Genomic DNA, 15384 nt, shown 5'->3' with positions numbered 1-15384 from the left:
TTTAATCGTAAAATACATTTAGTATCGCATGTCTTGCTTCCTTGAGTGAATCAACCCGGGGTACATTTCGGTTGGCCCGCGTCCAGTGGTGTTGTGACATTTACAGGAGGTGAAAATGGTAGCAATGCAAAATAGTTGACCAGACATGTGAAATTGAAGTTATATGTATTTACACATACCGATAGCCTTAATTGTCGACCATGTCGCGAGTACTAATTGTAGGAGCAGGCTTAACCGGCAGTTTATGCGCGTGCCTTTTACGAAGAGAAATACCCCACAAAGTTAAAATTGTAGTTTGGGATAAATCGCGTGGAGCAGGTAAGTTCAAAATCAAACTGTTGACACCTGTCGATGTCAGTTTTGTACTTACAGCATCATTTTGACTGATTCGTAACATTGAAGCTACGTGTATCATTGTTTGCTACGCGAGGTTACAGCGTTACTGTACATACAGTCATAGAGATGTGTTTGATATATGGCAAATTCAAGTATCGTACAGTCACATACCGTTGCAACGAACTAGGCAGACTAACAACATATTCTGATTTCTGAGCTAACATTAGCATTTCATAAGCATGGTCAGCATCATGTGAAAATGGGTAATCGAATCTCTTGAGTCATCGCTGTGTGTGTGTGTGTGTGTGTGTGTGTGTGTGTGTGTGTGTGTGTGTGTGTGTGTGTGTGTGTGTGTGTGTGTGTGTGTGTGTGTGTGTGTGTGTGTGTGTGTGTGTGTGTGTGTGTGTGTGTGCGTGTGTGTGTGTATTGCAGGAGGGCGGATGTCCACCAGTAGAAGTCCAAACGATCCTTCCTGTATAGTTGACCTAGGAGCCCAGTATATCACAGCTACACCATACTATGCACAGACTCACAACAGGTGACCAACTTTAGTACCTGTCTTCATCTTTCTGACCGACTATTTTCACTCCGGACGAGATCCAGAACTAGGACTAGGATAAGCTGTACCCAGATTCACTTTTCTAGCATGTTGAATATTGAATCAAAGTTATATTCTTTTATGTGCCTTTGTCTGCAAATGACCAACTATTTAAAATCTCAACCAATCATTGACATGTCCTAGGATCCTGTCCTGGTATAGCTTAATGGGGCTGTTAGGTATATTTAGACACACTGTTACACAGTTACATTCAGTACATACAACCAGACCTGCTGAGAATATTGTTCATAGGAGCAGTTCTGTGGGGGTATGTTAAGCTCTCTGTGACCTTCCTTGTCAAATGGGCGACACAGACCAGACGTGTACCTTGTCTTCATGTGTGTTTGGCAGCTTCTACGAGGAGCTCCTGGCCCACGGCGTTCTGAAGCGGCTGGAGTCCTCCGTCGAGGGCATGGTGACAAAGGAGGAGGGGCATAAGAACTACGTCACCCCCGAGGGCGTGTCCTCCATCGTCAAGCACTTCCTGAACCAGTCAGGTAACCCCCTCCGCGCACACACACCTTCCTCCGCAGACCTCTCCACCCTACACTTCACAATGAACTACAAACAATGTTTAGACAGATGTGTCGGCTAAAAAGCTAGCCACCACATGTGTTAAAGCTGGTTCTGTATAGAGCATTTGGTGGACTGTGTGTGTGTGTGTTCTTCCTCATCAACTGCTGTGTACTTCCTGCACCCCCATCTTCGCTTCCTCTTACTGCTCCTCTCTGTCCTCGATCATGGGACCTGAATGTGGTGAGGTCATGACTGTTCTAGATTGAATTCTAGATTCTAAATTCCAAATACCAACCACCGAGTAACGTTCTCCTGGGTAACGTGGCGTAGTACTAGTTCTTCAGTTTGACCCCAGCCTTGTCAAGTGGTCTGTTTCTATGTTGCTTGTATCTATCTGCATGTGTCATTCCCTTCCTCTCCCTGAATCAAGGGTCTGCTTTGTGTGACATCAACTCCTGCTTTCTTCCACCCCTCCTTCCCCCTCCTTTCCTTTCCTTCGCTCCTTTCTTTCCCTCCCTTCCTTTCCTTCCCTCCTTGGATTCCCCCATTGCTTTTCCCCCTTCCTCCTCTCCTTTCCACCACCTTTCCTTCCCCCCCTCCTTCCCCCCTCCCTCCTTCCCCGCTCCTTTCTCCCCCCCCCCCCCCCTCCTCCGCCACATCTCCAACCATACGTCTCGCCACCCAAGCAGGGGCCGAGGTGTCCTTCGACCGCCACGTCACCCACGTCCGGCGGCGGGGCGCGGTCTGGGAGGTGACCCGGAAGGGCGGCGCGGGGGAGGAGTTTGACGTGGTGGTGCTCACCATGCCCGTCCCCCAGATCCTGCAGCTGCAGGGAGACGTGGCCTCCTGTGAGTACCCTGGCCCTGGCTGTGCACACACACACACACGCATACACACAGATATGAACACACACCTCCAGTACACGCATACACACAGGTACGAACACACACCTACAGTACACACATACACACAGGTACGAACACACACCTCTAGTACACACATGTACACGCACATACATAGACGCACACCTCCAGTACACGCATACACACAGATATGAACACACACCTACAGAACACACATATGCACACATGCATTATACACACACACACATACTCATACACAAAGTCAGGCATGACACACGCGTACAGCTACGTGCCTACGCTCACCTTTTCTCTCTCTAGCACACACACACGCACATCCTCTCTCTATGTCAGTGGGTTTTGAACTCTCTCGGTCACGTTGACAAACCGTCAGATTCATGGCAAGCCGAAGTGCCAGAGTTCCTCTCAGCTCTGCTCGCTGACGAGCACTCCCAGAGCCAGCCCTGCGCTCGTCAGAGCCGCGCACCTGTGAAGGGGGGGGGGGGGGGGGGGGACACAGCCCTGTTTACTGAGGGGCTGTGCTCTGCTCTGCTGTTGCACTGGGGGGGAGCAGCCCTGTCACACACACACACAGACTGTTCTCATTTAACAGCATTCCTCCCAGCCCACGCTGCCCTGGGTGTTCTCCACTGTGACTGTGATGCTGAACACTTGCATGCATGTGGAGCCCTCGCCGTAATCCGCCGGCTGTGTTCGGTCCCACAACAAACCTTCCGCCCCCCTAGCGAGGGTCCATTCCCATGCTGGAGTAATTGTCAGTGGATTAGAAGGCAGTAAGGGAAGAGATCGCAAATGACTCTGGAATGACAAGGGCTCCCAGCTCGGGTTGATTCTGGGCCTAACGCCCCACACGCATCTTGGTTTGAGGGTGGAGTATGCCGAATGTAGTGTGTGTGTTTGTGTGTACATAGCTGACGGTGTCTGAGACACCTGCCGAGAACAGTGATCTATCTGCGTGTCTTATGCGGTTCATTGTTTTCAGTCGACAGCAATGATGTCATTCCCTTGTGGTGCAGTGGCAGGCTCTGGCCAGTGGGGGGCGGTGTGAGCTGTGAGCTGGGCCTGTATGCCCATGAGGAAGCAATCTGGAAATCATTTACACAGAATCAGGCTTCACACATCCTCCTCAGTCCTGAGAGAGCCAGGAGTAGAAGCCGGGGAAGCAGAAATACTGGCTGTAATGAGAAGACTGCATGCCCTTTTACATAGCAAGACCTCTGGCTGCAGACATTCTAGACACATTTTCAAACGCAAGATAGGGTTCTTCAAATACAAGTTCATAGGGAGGGTCAACTCTTCTCTGTAGATCTCCCCAAAGAGTATCAAAGCAGATTTATCTGGTCTCCCCTGACGTTTTTTTCGTCTGAAGGCTTCCTCAGATGGAGCTGGTGTTGTGTCTGTGGAGACCTGGCTGTTCCTGTGGGCCTCCAGCCCCCCCCCCCCTCCTCCTCCTGGCCTCACAACCCCGCCTTGTGTCTGCTGCTTTTAAAGGTCCTCTGACATCAAAGAGGAGGATAAATGGGCCTATTGTTTGAAAGTTGTAGAAATGTGCGTCGTTATGTAGGCGGGTCAGGAAGGGCGGGGGGGGGCAGGGCGGGGCAGCCTTGGGAGGCCAGGTTTCGGAGTGGCCAGGGGCAAGAGAGGCTGGGGCAGCAGAGGCTGGGGCAGCAGAGGCTGGGGCATCAGAGGCTGGGGCAGGAGGGGAGGGGAGAGGTGGCCAGGGCAGGGCAGGGTAGGTGAGGGGTGTTGTCACTGGTCCAGAACCCTGACCGGCTGCAGCCAGGGACAACCGTCCTGCCAAGATCTCTAACCCAGTTCACATTCAGTTCTCATCCAGTTCCTGGAAACGAGCCTCCCTCTGTCCGTCCCTCCCTCCCTGAATGTGTGCAGCTTTCGTCGAACCTCCTCAGTGTGTCTCTCGCTCTTTCCCCTGAGCACTCCGTCACCAGCACGGCCCCAGCTGCCGGAGCAGAGCAGGAATGTTGAAGTGAGAGAGAGACAGAGAGACAGAGAGTGAGAGAGAGAGAGAGAGACAGAGAGAGTGAGAGAGACAGAGTGAGAGAGAGAGACCTGGCCCAGGAGGAGAGGTGAGCGGGAGCAGAGGTTTGTCTGTGTGTGGTGCTCCGTACACCTGCTGGTGGTGTAGCGATGACCGCACGCTGTAGCACGGCTGCGCACGTGTCATGCTCAAACGCGCGCGCGCGCATTCTATACTCGCACAGAAGCGTGCGCGTTCACGCTCCCTCCCCGCGCTCCCACACGCACGCGCGTTCACTCCTACTCTTGCACAAACACGTGGTCGTTCTCTTTTACTCTCTCGGACACGCACGCACACACACACACACCCTCTGCCCACATTGGGAGTGAGCCATGAAACGAGCCACAGAGACAACATTAAACATTACACAACCCCCGCTCCTGCCCGCTGCCCACACCTCCCTGAATGTGGAGCCTGCTGTTCCTGCTGCGCCCCCAGCTGTGCTGCTCAGGACCAGGGAGGGGGCGGAAAGGGGTGAGTGGGTGTGGTCGGGCAACAGGAAGGGGTGGGGTGCAGGTGGTCGTGCGGAGGCGTGGGGGTGGTTGGGGAAGGGGGGGGGGTCGGAGAGGGGGGTTGGGTGGAGGGATGACTTGGGTACAGGCACATATTGACTCCTGTACTGGAGGCAGAACGTAAAACAGCGTGGTACAACCAAGAGAGGATCGAAAAAACCTCTCAGGTATGAACCCTGACCATCACTGTTGAACCCTGACCCCCCCCCTCCTCCCCATCCCCCACTGCTTTCCCCAGATAGCCACTCCCCCTGTTCCGAAGACACACACATTCCTCTCTGTTCCTCTTCTCATCCTCTGTTGGGCTTCAAAGCCAGCTTCAAGTTAAGAAACAACATTCCTCCATTTTTTTACGAAACGTGTGCCTGTGTTGTGGGCTGGGCTCCAGTGATCAGACTCGAAGCCACCTCAGTCTTTCAATGAGAGACTGGATCATTCCACACAAATCGGGTCTATTTTTACACAGGACTTGTGTCTTGCTGTTATGCCGTGCGTGCGCGTGTTAGCACGTGCGTGCACGCGCGTGTGTGCGCACATGCGCTTTATCACGTGCGTGCGCGCGCGCCAGCGTCAAGGCACTTCAGTCTCGTGTGTCGAGGATGATGTCATCTCCCCTGGCTTCACTGGCTGAGACAGACTCACTGCCCCTCCCCCCCCCCCCCTCCCCCCCCCCACCACCACCACTACCCAACAATGAGGAGTAAGGAGAACGAGGTCTCCGACTGGAACACAGAGAAGAGGTCTTCCAGCTGCACACACACACTTCCAAGGACTCTTTCATGGGCCACAGCGAATACATTATTAACGTGCGCGCGTCTCACGAGGGCCCCGCTCGCACGCTCAGCCGGCTGCCGGTGACGCCGTCCCGGGGCCTGCGTGTGGTACGCACAGCTTCCAAGAACACACGAGAGGGGTGTGTGAGGCGGGTCTGTGCGCGTTCGTGGTATTGACATGAGCAGAACGCAGTTTTACGGAGCCAGTCTTCTCCCTCTCCTCCTACTCTCCTCTCCGGCTTGCGGAGTGGATTACGTAACAAAGCGAGCGTATATCTACGGGCAGCGGGGGGCTCAGGTAGACACGGATGGGAGCCGTCCTGCGGTTTCTCACATTCATATTGTACCACCGCATCAAGACCGAGGAGAGAGACAGAGGAGAGAGACAGAGAGGAAGAGAGGGAGCAGAGAGAGAGAGAGAGGAATAGAGGGAGTAGAGAGAGACAGAGGAATAGAGGGAGTAGAGAGAGAGAGAGGAATAGAGGGAGTAGAGAGAGAGAGTGAGAGGAATGGAGGGAGTAGAGAGAGAGGAATAGAAAGGGTATAGAACGAGAGAGAGTATAGAGGAATAGAGAGAGGGTATAGAACGAGAGAGAGTGGAGAGGAAGAGAGTGAGAAGAGGGTAAGCAAAAGAGGATGAGAGGGAGTCGAGAGGAAGAGAAAGTAGAGCGACAGAGAGAGAGAGAAAGAGGAAGATGGAAGGACGAGTGACGCACAGCCAAGCCACTGAGGGGCTCGGGCCTTTCACACCTCTGCCGGGGCACGCAAACACTTCCCTAAACGTGTGTGTGTGAGAGAGAGAGAGAGAGAGAGAGAGAGAGAGAGACAGAGAGAGAGAGAGAGAAACCACTAGAATAGAGCAGCCATGACGTCGTCCCAGCCCGGCCCCTCTGTAGAGAGCAGCCTGCTGGCCAGTGTCTAATTTAATATGTAGCTGCGCCTCTCCGTGCATGACATCATCCCTGTCTGGGGTTGGTTTGCGAGAAGAGGGGGGTAATATCAACACATCCCAGTCCCCATCTTCCCCAGTACTGAGACGAAGCCAGACACCTCCTCACACCGGAGAGATGTTTATGCTCGAGGTCTGACTGCAGGGCTAGGAGGGATTGACTAGTTAACCTACAGTCCAAGGATGATCCATAGATAATACATGACCCATCTCTCGAACAAGGCTCAATTCTGCGAATGTAGCCACCCATTGCGTTGCTATAGATAAAGTGCTGGGCTCGATAAAGATAGCTTTTTCTTTTTATGTATGAGGAGGGTTTATGTACAAGGAGGGTTTATGTGTGCTAGATGATGCAACGGGCAGTTCAGGTTTAGAAGGTTGGGTGTAACTGGGACAAAGACTCTCTATATAAAGATTGTGGAACTGGCTAATTTTTACTCTGTGCTTAAAATAACCTCTCTGGGTTTGACGTCAGTCCTGGTGCCTGTAGCTTGTTGCTCTAGATGGATCTGCTTAGTCCTGAAGTTAGCATACATACACACACACGCACACACACACTTCGCTATCAGAGGAGTGAACTCCCCCCAGTTCCTGCCCTGAGGTGGTCCGTTTACCTAAACAAGCTACCCTGCTGAGCTTATGCAACAGCAGACTAGCGTCATTAGCATCATTAGCACAGTTTAACGTCATTAGCCCAGCTAGCATTATTAGCCCAGCTAGCATCATTAACTCAGGCAGCATCATTGAGTCAGCCTGCATCCTTAGCTCAGCATTCATCTTTTATACAGGAAGCACACCGAGCATCAGTACTGAAATTCAAAAGCATGATCACAAGATTGACTTCAAAACTGTAGCATCACTGTAGCCTACTACTCTAACAATATTATTCCAACTGCACTGGCCATACCAGAACCATGCACTCTTGAGAATCCAGTTTGTAAAAAAAGAAACTCCAAACTTAAAACTGCCTCCAGCTACATTCACATACAGCCCTGATAAGTAGTTGAGTGAAAGAATCTCTCCCCCCCCCACACACACACACACACACACCCACACTTCTGACTGTCAGGTCGATATGTTTACCTGGCCGTTGCTCTGGTGTCTCTGAGAGTCTAAGGTTGAACCTGTCTGGTAAACGAGAAGGGGAGGGTGGGGGGGGGGGGTGAAAAATCTACCACCTCTCCCCGTCCCTCTCCCCATGCCTCCCCCTCCCCCCTCCCCCCGACAGTCTTTCCTAGACTGCATCAGGTGGTAATGAGGTAACGCAGCCCAGCACACAGACGTGACATACATAATTCATGCCTGCCCCACACTCTAACCCGGAGTAATGATGAAGCCTGGCTGTTCCGTCCAGCACATCAGGCTGACCCCGGTCTGACCCTGTCTGTCAGGGGAGGCCTGTCTGTCCTCTCCCGGAAAACTCCAAGCTACGTGTTGTCCTCTCAGCCTCGCTACCATTGGTTGTTTCAAGGGCAGGCGAGCCGGCGAGCGGCTGGGCGAGGAGACGGATAGACGGACAGAAATGCAGGCAGGCAGGAAGACAGATAGACGTGCAGGCAGACAGACAGACGTGCAGTAAGACAGGCTGTCAGTTTATACTCCTCTCCCGCCTTGCACAACTTTACTTTGGACTATCCTTCTATTGTTCTGTACCCCCCTTCCCCCCCTCCTCTCTCGCACGCTCTGTATCTCTTCACCTTTCACACCTCATTGATCCACTGTGAGTCATTATACGATTCGCAATGACACACACACACATGCACACACACCTGTCTATCTACCTCACAACATTCATTTTATGGTCACAACAGATGGGGGAAGGAACGGTCGTTTATGATGTGTAACTGGTCCTTGTAGGTGACTGCGTGTGTGTGTGTGTGTGTGTGCACGCGCACATGTGTGAGAGGCAACGTGCAGATCAGCATGTTTCCTAGAGAACAGATAAACATGGTGTCTCCTCTACTCCAGAATGAGGTCAGATTTATTAGGTTTTGAGAGCGAAGAACTTCCTATAGTTAACCACACACACACACACACACACACTTGACTACAGGTGATTTCCACAGTCCCTCTCTCTCCTTTCTCTCTCTCTCCCCTTCTCTTCCTCTCTTTTTCCATCTGAGCAGTGCTACAGTCGTAAAAATATGAAATATGGCTTTTAATTAATGCACATATACCCAGTTTAATCCGTGAACGTCAGACAACCAGCCCAAGGCTGTGAAGATGGGAGGAGCTTTATAATTGACTGCTGGTATGAATCTCGTATTAATTCCTCTCAGAGCGGGCGAGGTAGCTGTTAAACAGTTCCTTTCATGATCTATGACATCATAAAACATACCTGAGGGAGCCCCGCTCCATGAATTGTTCATTTGACCTTTGCTACCGGAGTCAGTGTGCGTGTGCTCTGCCTTCACGTGAAGCCGACTCCTGGACTGCAGGGTGAACATGGAGGTGCTCCCTGGGGTTACCAGCGCTGTGCGTTTTGATGGCCTCTTCTCAAGGTTATGTGCTGTGTTTACAAGGCACTGTTGTGTGAACAGACACACTGTCCTTTTTTTTTTTTTTTTTTTTTTACCTCTATGTACAGATCTTTCTTTTTTTTCTCTCTCTCTCTTTTCTTGTCTCACACTTTCTTTCTATCATTTTATCCCTATACCTGGGCTTGGTTGTTGGACCAGAAGAGCTTAAGTCTTGTTCTGTGGGTTTGGTGGGATCATGTCCCCTCCCTCCTTCTCCTTCCCTCTCTTTCGCTTTTCTCTTCTCTCTCTGTCTTTCTCTCTTTCATTCTCTCTCTCTCGCTCGCTCTGGGCCTGGTGTGGAGCTGTATGTGTGCTGGAAGGCCAGCTGGTCAGATCTCAGCGTTATGAGAATTGATAGTTCACTGACAGCCTCCACACAGTGCCGTACTACAGTGCAGGTTTGAGCCCCAATCTTCTTGGAGAGTGAGAGAGAAAGAAAGAGAGAGAGAGAGATCATTGTCCAGTAGAGTATGTGATTCTTACACACCTCTTTTCTGCTCCTCCTTTCCTCTTGAGGTACATGGGCACCTGTGGAGGAACAGGTAATAAGAAAAGAATATCTGTACATTTATTGTCATTTTTCCTTCACAACAAAATAAAGTATTACTTACTTTAGTAGTTTACACTGAAACAGCTTTCACAGACACACTGAAACAGCCTTCACAGACACACTGAAACAGCCTTCACAGACACACTGAAACAGCCTTCACAGACACACTGAAACAGCCTTCAGACACACTGAAACAGCCTTCACAGACACACTGAAACAGCCTTCACAGATACACTGAAACAGCCTTCACAGACACACTGAAACAGCCTTCACAGACACACTGAAACAGCGTTCACAGACACACTGAAACAGCCTTCACAGACACTGAAACAGCCTTCACAGACACACTGAAACAGCCTTCACAGACACACTGAAACAGCGTTCACAGACACACTGAAACAGCCTTCACAGACACACTGAAACAGCCTTCAGTGAAATGGAGGGCGGGGAGCTGTAGAACGCAACAACACTCACAGATGGATACCGACCTTCTGGAACAACCCATCAACAGATTAGTTTCCCATCAGAGCTGTAGGATTTCATTGATGGGGTCCACCAGCCCTGAGTTTAAGACATACATTCTAGTTTAATGCTTTGGTAAGTAGGGGACTAAATCCAGCATGCACTCTGCTCTACTCTGCTCATCTATACTCTGCTCTACTCTGCTCATCTATACTCTGCTCTACTCTGCTCATCTATACTCTGCTCTACTCTGCTCATCTATACTCTGCTCATCTCTGCTCATCTATACTCTGCTCATCTATACTCTGCTCATCTCTGATCATCTATACTCTGCTCATCTATACTCTGCTCTACTCTGCTCATCTATACTCTGCTCTACTCTGCTCATCTATACTCTGCTCTACTCTGCTCATCTATACTCTGCTCATCTATACTCTGCTCATCTATACTCTGCTCATCTATACTCTGCTCATTTATACTCTGCTCATTTATACTCTGCTCATCTATACTCTGCTCATCTGTACTCTGCTCATCTATACTCTGCTCATCTATACTCTGCTCATCTATACTCTGCTCATCTATACTCTGCTCATTTATACTCTGCTCATTTATACTCTGCTCATCTATACTCTGCTCATCTATACTCTGCTCATCTATACTCTGCTCATCTATACTCTGCTCATCTATACTCTGCTCATCTATACTCTGCTCATCTGTACTCTGCTCATCTGTACTCTGCTCCTCTGTACTCAGCATGTCTATATGACCCCCCCCCCCTCCCTGCTTCTTAGTAGCAGCAGTGCTAGTGTTACAGTAGCATGACCTGGGCAGTGTCAGTGGTGTGTGTGTCTGTTCTGTGTTCTTCTGTTTGTACTGGAGCCAGATATTATCCTCCAGCACATTGTACAGCCAGAGCACTGAAGACAGACTCTTCTGATTCTGACCCTGATCCTATAGCACACACCCTCTCACACACACACACCCTCTCACACACACACACACACACACACACACCCTCTCACACACACACACCCTCTCACACACACACACCCTCTCTCACACACCCTCTCTCACACACACACACACATACCCTCACACACACACACACACACATACCCTCACACACACACAAACCCTCTCACACACCCTCACACACATCCTTACACACACAGACTCTCACACACACACATGCAAACTCACACTCTCTCTCCCTTGCTGTGTCCTCAGTGATGGGGGAGGACCAGCGTGGGCTGCTGGAGGGGGTGAGCTACTCGTCCAGGTACGCCCTGGGTCTGTTCTACGCCCCCCAGGCTCACATCCACGTCCCCTGGGCGGCCCGCTACGTCTCCAACAGCCCCTGCATACGCTTCATCGCCATCGACGACAAGAAACGCAGTGCAGGTTAGTCCGCTCTCTGACACCCCCCCCCCCCCGGTCTAGTCGTGTGTGTGTGTGTGTGACAGACAGAGGAGGAAGGTAGAGAATGAGGGTGAGAGGAAGGGAGGAGGAGAAGATTGAGGGAGAAAGATAAACCTAAAGATTGAGAGATAGGAAGAGATGAAGAGCAATTAAGATAAAGAGAGGTGAGGGACGGAGTGAGAGATTAAGAAAGAGGGTGAGAGATGGAGAGAGAGAGGGGTGAGAGATTATCGCGAGAGAGAGAGAGAGAGATAAGAAAGCTTGTGAGAGATGGAGGGGGGAGAGGGAAGTGAGAGGAAGATCAGTGTGAGCCATGTAGAGGGAGATAGAGAGGAAATAGGAGCGAGAGGGAGAGGGAGATGGAGAGAGGGAGAGGAGGGGGCGTGAGAGGATACATGTCTCTGAAGGTGCTCCTCTACCTGTCGGTTCTCATGCCCAGCAGTGTTGGCAAGACAACATCTTAATCACAGGGCCTGTTAAATATGACATTCTTCTCATCTCCCTTTTGTCTGCTTCCTGCCTCCTATCCCTCCCTCCTGTCTTCTCTCTCTCCTCTTGTTCTCCTCCCCTCTCTCCCACTCAACCCTCCTTTCCTCCCTTCTGCTCCTTTCCACGTCGTCATCTCTTCTCTCTACCCCTCTCATCTCCTCTCTGTGCGTGTGTGTGTGTGTGCGCGCACGTGTGTGTGTGTAGAGTCCCCGGACCACGGGCCCTCCATGGTGGTGCACACCAGCGTTCCATTCGGCGTGCGTCACCTGGAGCGAGACAAGGAAGAGGTGGAGCCTGTCATCCTGGAGGAACTCAACAGGCTACTTCCTGGTCTGCCTCAACCAATCAGTGTCAAGTGTCAGAAGTGGAGGTACTCCCAGGTGAGAGGGGGGGTTGATGGGAGTTGGAACAGAGCTTCTTGAGTTAATGGGCTCGACTCATGGCATGCCTGATATAATCAGGCGCGACGGAATCGTTCCAGATGTAACTTTTTTTTGGGGACTAAAACCTTCCAAATGTAAAAAAAAAAAAACATGTAAATGTTGATGCATCACAACCCCCTCAAGCACTTCAAGAGGTTCCAGAGACGCCTTCCTCCCTCGCCGGCTGTCCGGTAAACAACAGCTCTCTGCCCAGGTTCTGAATGGCGCGCTTGTGTGTGTCTGTGTGTTCGTAGACGAGCGTGTTTGACCTCATAGAACAGCCCGTTCCTTCCTGAAGTACGTGCCGTGTCCTGTTTATAAGCATCATGACATCTTAATCAACAGTGTGTCTATCTTCATGTATCTAACGGTGCAGTGCGCTGCTATGTCCTACTGTGGAGTGCTAGGGGTTCTGGGAGGGACTATGTGGTGGGGGTTAGGTATTACTATGGAGTAGATGAGGGTACCATGAGGTACTTAATGGTTCTATTTGGTTCTATGGGGCGATGTTCTAGGTGGAACGACATTAGGCACTACAGTATTGTGTGTTTTTGTCGAACGAGACCACATTCTCCTCGTCTACCAGAAAAATGTCCCACACACACACACTTGTGCACGCACACGTGCACGCACACACCCACACTCTGAGGCTGCGCTGGGCCGGGGGTCGGAGGTGAGGGAACATCTGTGTGGGAGGCCCGGAGCCCAGGCCAGGGCCTCTGGAAGAACACACACACACACACACATACACACATGCGCGTATATACACACGTACTGTATACACATGCACAGATAGACACACATGTACACACGCACGTGCACATACTGTATACACACACACACATGCACATAAACACACATAATCACACACATGTATGCACACACGCACGTGCTCTCACACGTGCACGCACTCACACACACAGGCACGGGTGCCTGGACATTTTGGGTAGTTTATCTTTGACTTCCTCTCCCCTTCTCTTCTCGCTCTCTCTTTTCACTCCTTCGTAGCAGAGAGAGGAAGAGGGGTGAGGAGATGATGATGATGATGATAGCTGTAAATGGTCTGTGAGGTGTGATGTGTGTGTGTGTGTGTGTGTGATAGCTGTGTAACGTCTCTGACGAGGGATATTACCATCCAGAGGAAATGGCCTGTGTTTCCTCCTCTGTGGACGAACATGCTCCCATGTGCACGTAGCTCGGCTGCAGCCGTGCACGGCGGGCCTACGTGCACTCCCTTAGTTCCAAACACCAGGCAGTGATGACCCTGAGGAATGCCAGAGACCAATGAGCAGGAGGTGTGGGCTTGGAGTGTGTGTGTGTGTGTGTGTGTGAGAGAGTGACCATGTGCTCGTGTGTGTGTGAGAGAGAGAGTGTGTGTGGGATGGTCTCTTGTCTGCCAGAGAAAGATAAAGTCCCACAAATGAAGTGCTAAACGGACAGGGAGGAGGAGATAGGATGAACCCGTTATTAAGCTGCATTAGACGGATGCTAACACTCCTTCTACTCCCCTCCCTAACCCCCATCCTCCCTGACCTCCTGTACCTCCCACCCCCTCCACCTTCACTGTCCTCCTCCCAAACTCCTTAATCTCCCTCTCCCAACTCCTCACCCCCTTCCTTCCCCTTCTCCCCCCCCCCCACCCCCCCCCCCCCCCCCCCCCCAGGTGTTGACGGCGGTGGCAGGCTGCCCTGGTCAGATGACTCTGCTGGAGGAGCCTCTACTGGTGTGTGGAGGAGACGGCTTCACACACTCCAACTTCGATGGCTGCATCGAGTCAGCCCTGCGGGTCCTCAGCGTGCTCAAGTCCTCCCTCTGATGTCCCCCCTCCCCAAACACACACACACTCAAACACACACACACACCTCAAACACACACGCACACCTCAAACACACACACACACACCTCAAACACATACACACATATACCTCGCACACCTCACACACACACATACACCTCACACACACCTCACACGCGAACACACACACACACTGCAGGTCTTCATAAGCTGTAATACCACCCAGCACACAGGGGGCGCTGTGATGGCTGTGTTCATCAAGCCAGGCCTGGGAGGGGTTGGTTCCAGAACAAAACGTTATTCCTTGAAACCTGCCTGTTAGGAACCTTGACCATCCACTAAACTTGGACATTCACAGTGTAAATGTGAAGCCGGAGGAGGCGTTCTGAGGCGGGTGTCTGACCTTGTATCTAACCCTGACCCTGACCAGGGCCTGCTTAGACTGGTTCAGTCTGGAACACCTCAATGAAGAACTGTAAATATACTTGTTCATGGTTTTGTGGAGAAATAATAAATAAATAAAATAAAAGTTTCCAACCATCCTGTGTGCGTGTGTGTGTGTGTGTGTGTGTGTGTGCGTGCGTGCAATGGCAGGTGGTGGGGTAACTAATGATCCTGAGCTCAGGGCAAAGTCAAGGAGAATGGATGTAGGTAGTCAAAAAGCGATTAGGAAGCAATCAAAATGCTTTAATGAGTGTTACATGATGCATTAGAAAGAGAGGTTACACTCAGCCAGGGACAATGGGCTGAGCGCGCCACCCTGCATCACCTGACCCAGCCAGAGAGCTTCTCTCCTGGGTACAGGTGAAGGCAAGGGGCCCTGGGGGGTGACCAGGAGGAGAGGATAGACGGATAAAGAGAGAGAGAGAGGGTGATGTCGGGAGGAACAAAACGAGAGGGGGTAAAAGAGCAGTGGATGGATGGACAGTAACGAGAGAAGGAGCCAGAGAGCGGAAAGGGCGATGGAGAGAGGAGAGGGACATGAAGGAAGAGGGACAAAGGGTGATGGAGAGAGGAGAGGGACGTGAAGGAAGAGGGACAAAGGGTGATGGAGAGGAGAGGGACGTGAAGGAAGAGGGACAAAGGGCGATGGAGAGAGGAGAGGGACGTGAAGGAAGAGGGACA

General features: G+C 51.3%; 2 protein-coding genes across 3 annotated transcripts in view; both read left to right on the top strand.

Annotated features, from left to right (window-relative positions):
- Positions 1-15384, top strand: part of ankrd22 (ankyrin repeat domain 22) — a 107217-nt gene that overhangs the window by 11761 nt on the left and 80072 nt on the right. The gene's annotated exons all lie outside the window — the stretch shown is intronic.
- On the top strand, positions 88-14791 carry rnls (renalase, FAD-dependent amine oxidase). Of its 2 annotated transcripts, none has more exons than XM_067244971.1 (7): positions 88-318; positions 769-874; positions 1286-1431; positions 2140-2298; positions 11362-11535; positions 12247-12422; positions 14128-14791. In XM_067244971.1, exons 1-7 carry the CDS (start codon positions 201-203, stop codon positions 14278-14280), a joined length of 1032 nt encoding a protein of 343 aa, XP_067101072.1. In that variant the 5' UTR covers positions 88-200; the 3' UTR covers positions 14281-14791. The 2 variants fall into 2 exon arrangements, with proteins under 2 accessions (XP_067101072.1, XP_067101071.1); XM_067244970.1 differs by having other exon boundaries at positions 2137-2298.

The sequence above is a fragment of the Osmerus mordax genome, chromosome 10, assembly GCF_038355195.1.
Source record: "Osmerus mordax isolate fOsmMor3 chromosome 10, fOsmMor3.pri, whole genome shotgun sequence".
NCBI classification, from domain to species: Eukaryota; Metazoa; Chordata; class Actinopteri; order Osmeriformes; family Osmeridae; genus Osmerus; species Osmerus mordax.
The sequence above is the reverse complement of the archived record's forward strand: the minus strand, read 5'-3'. Positions and strand labels throughout refer to the sequence as shown.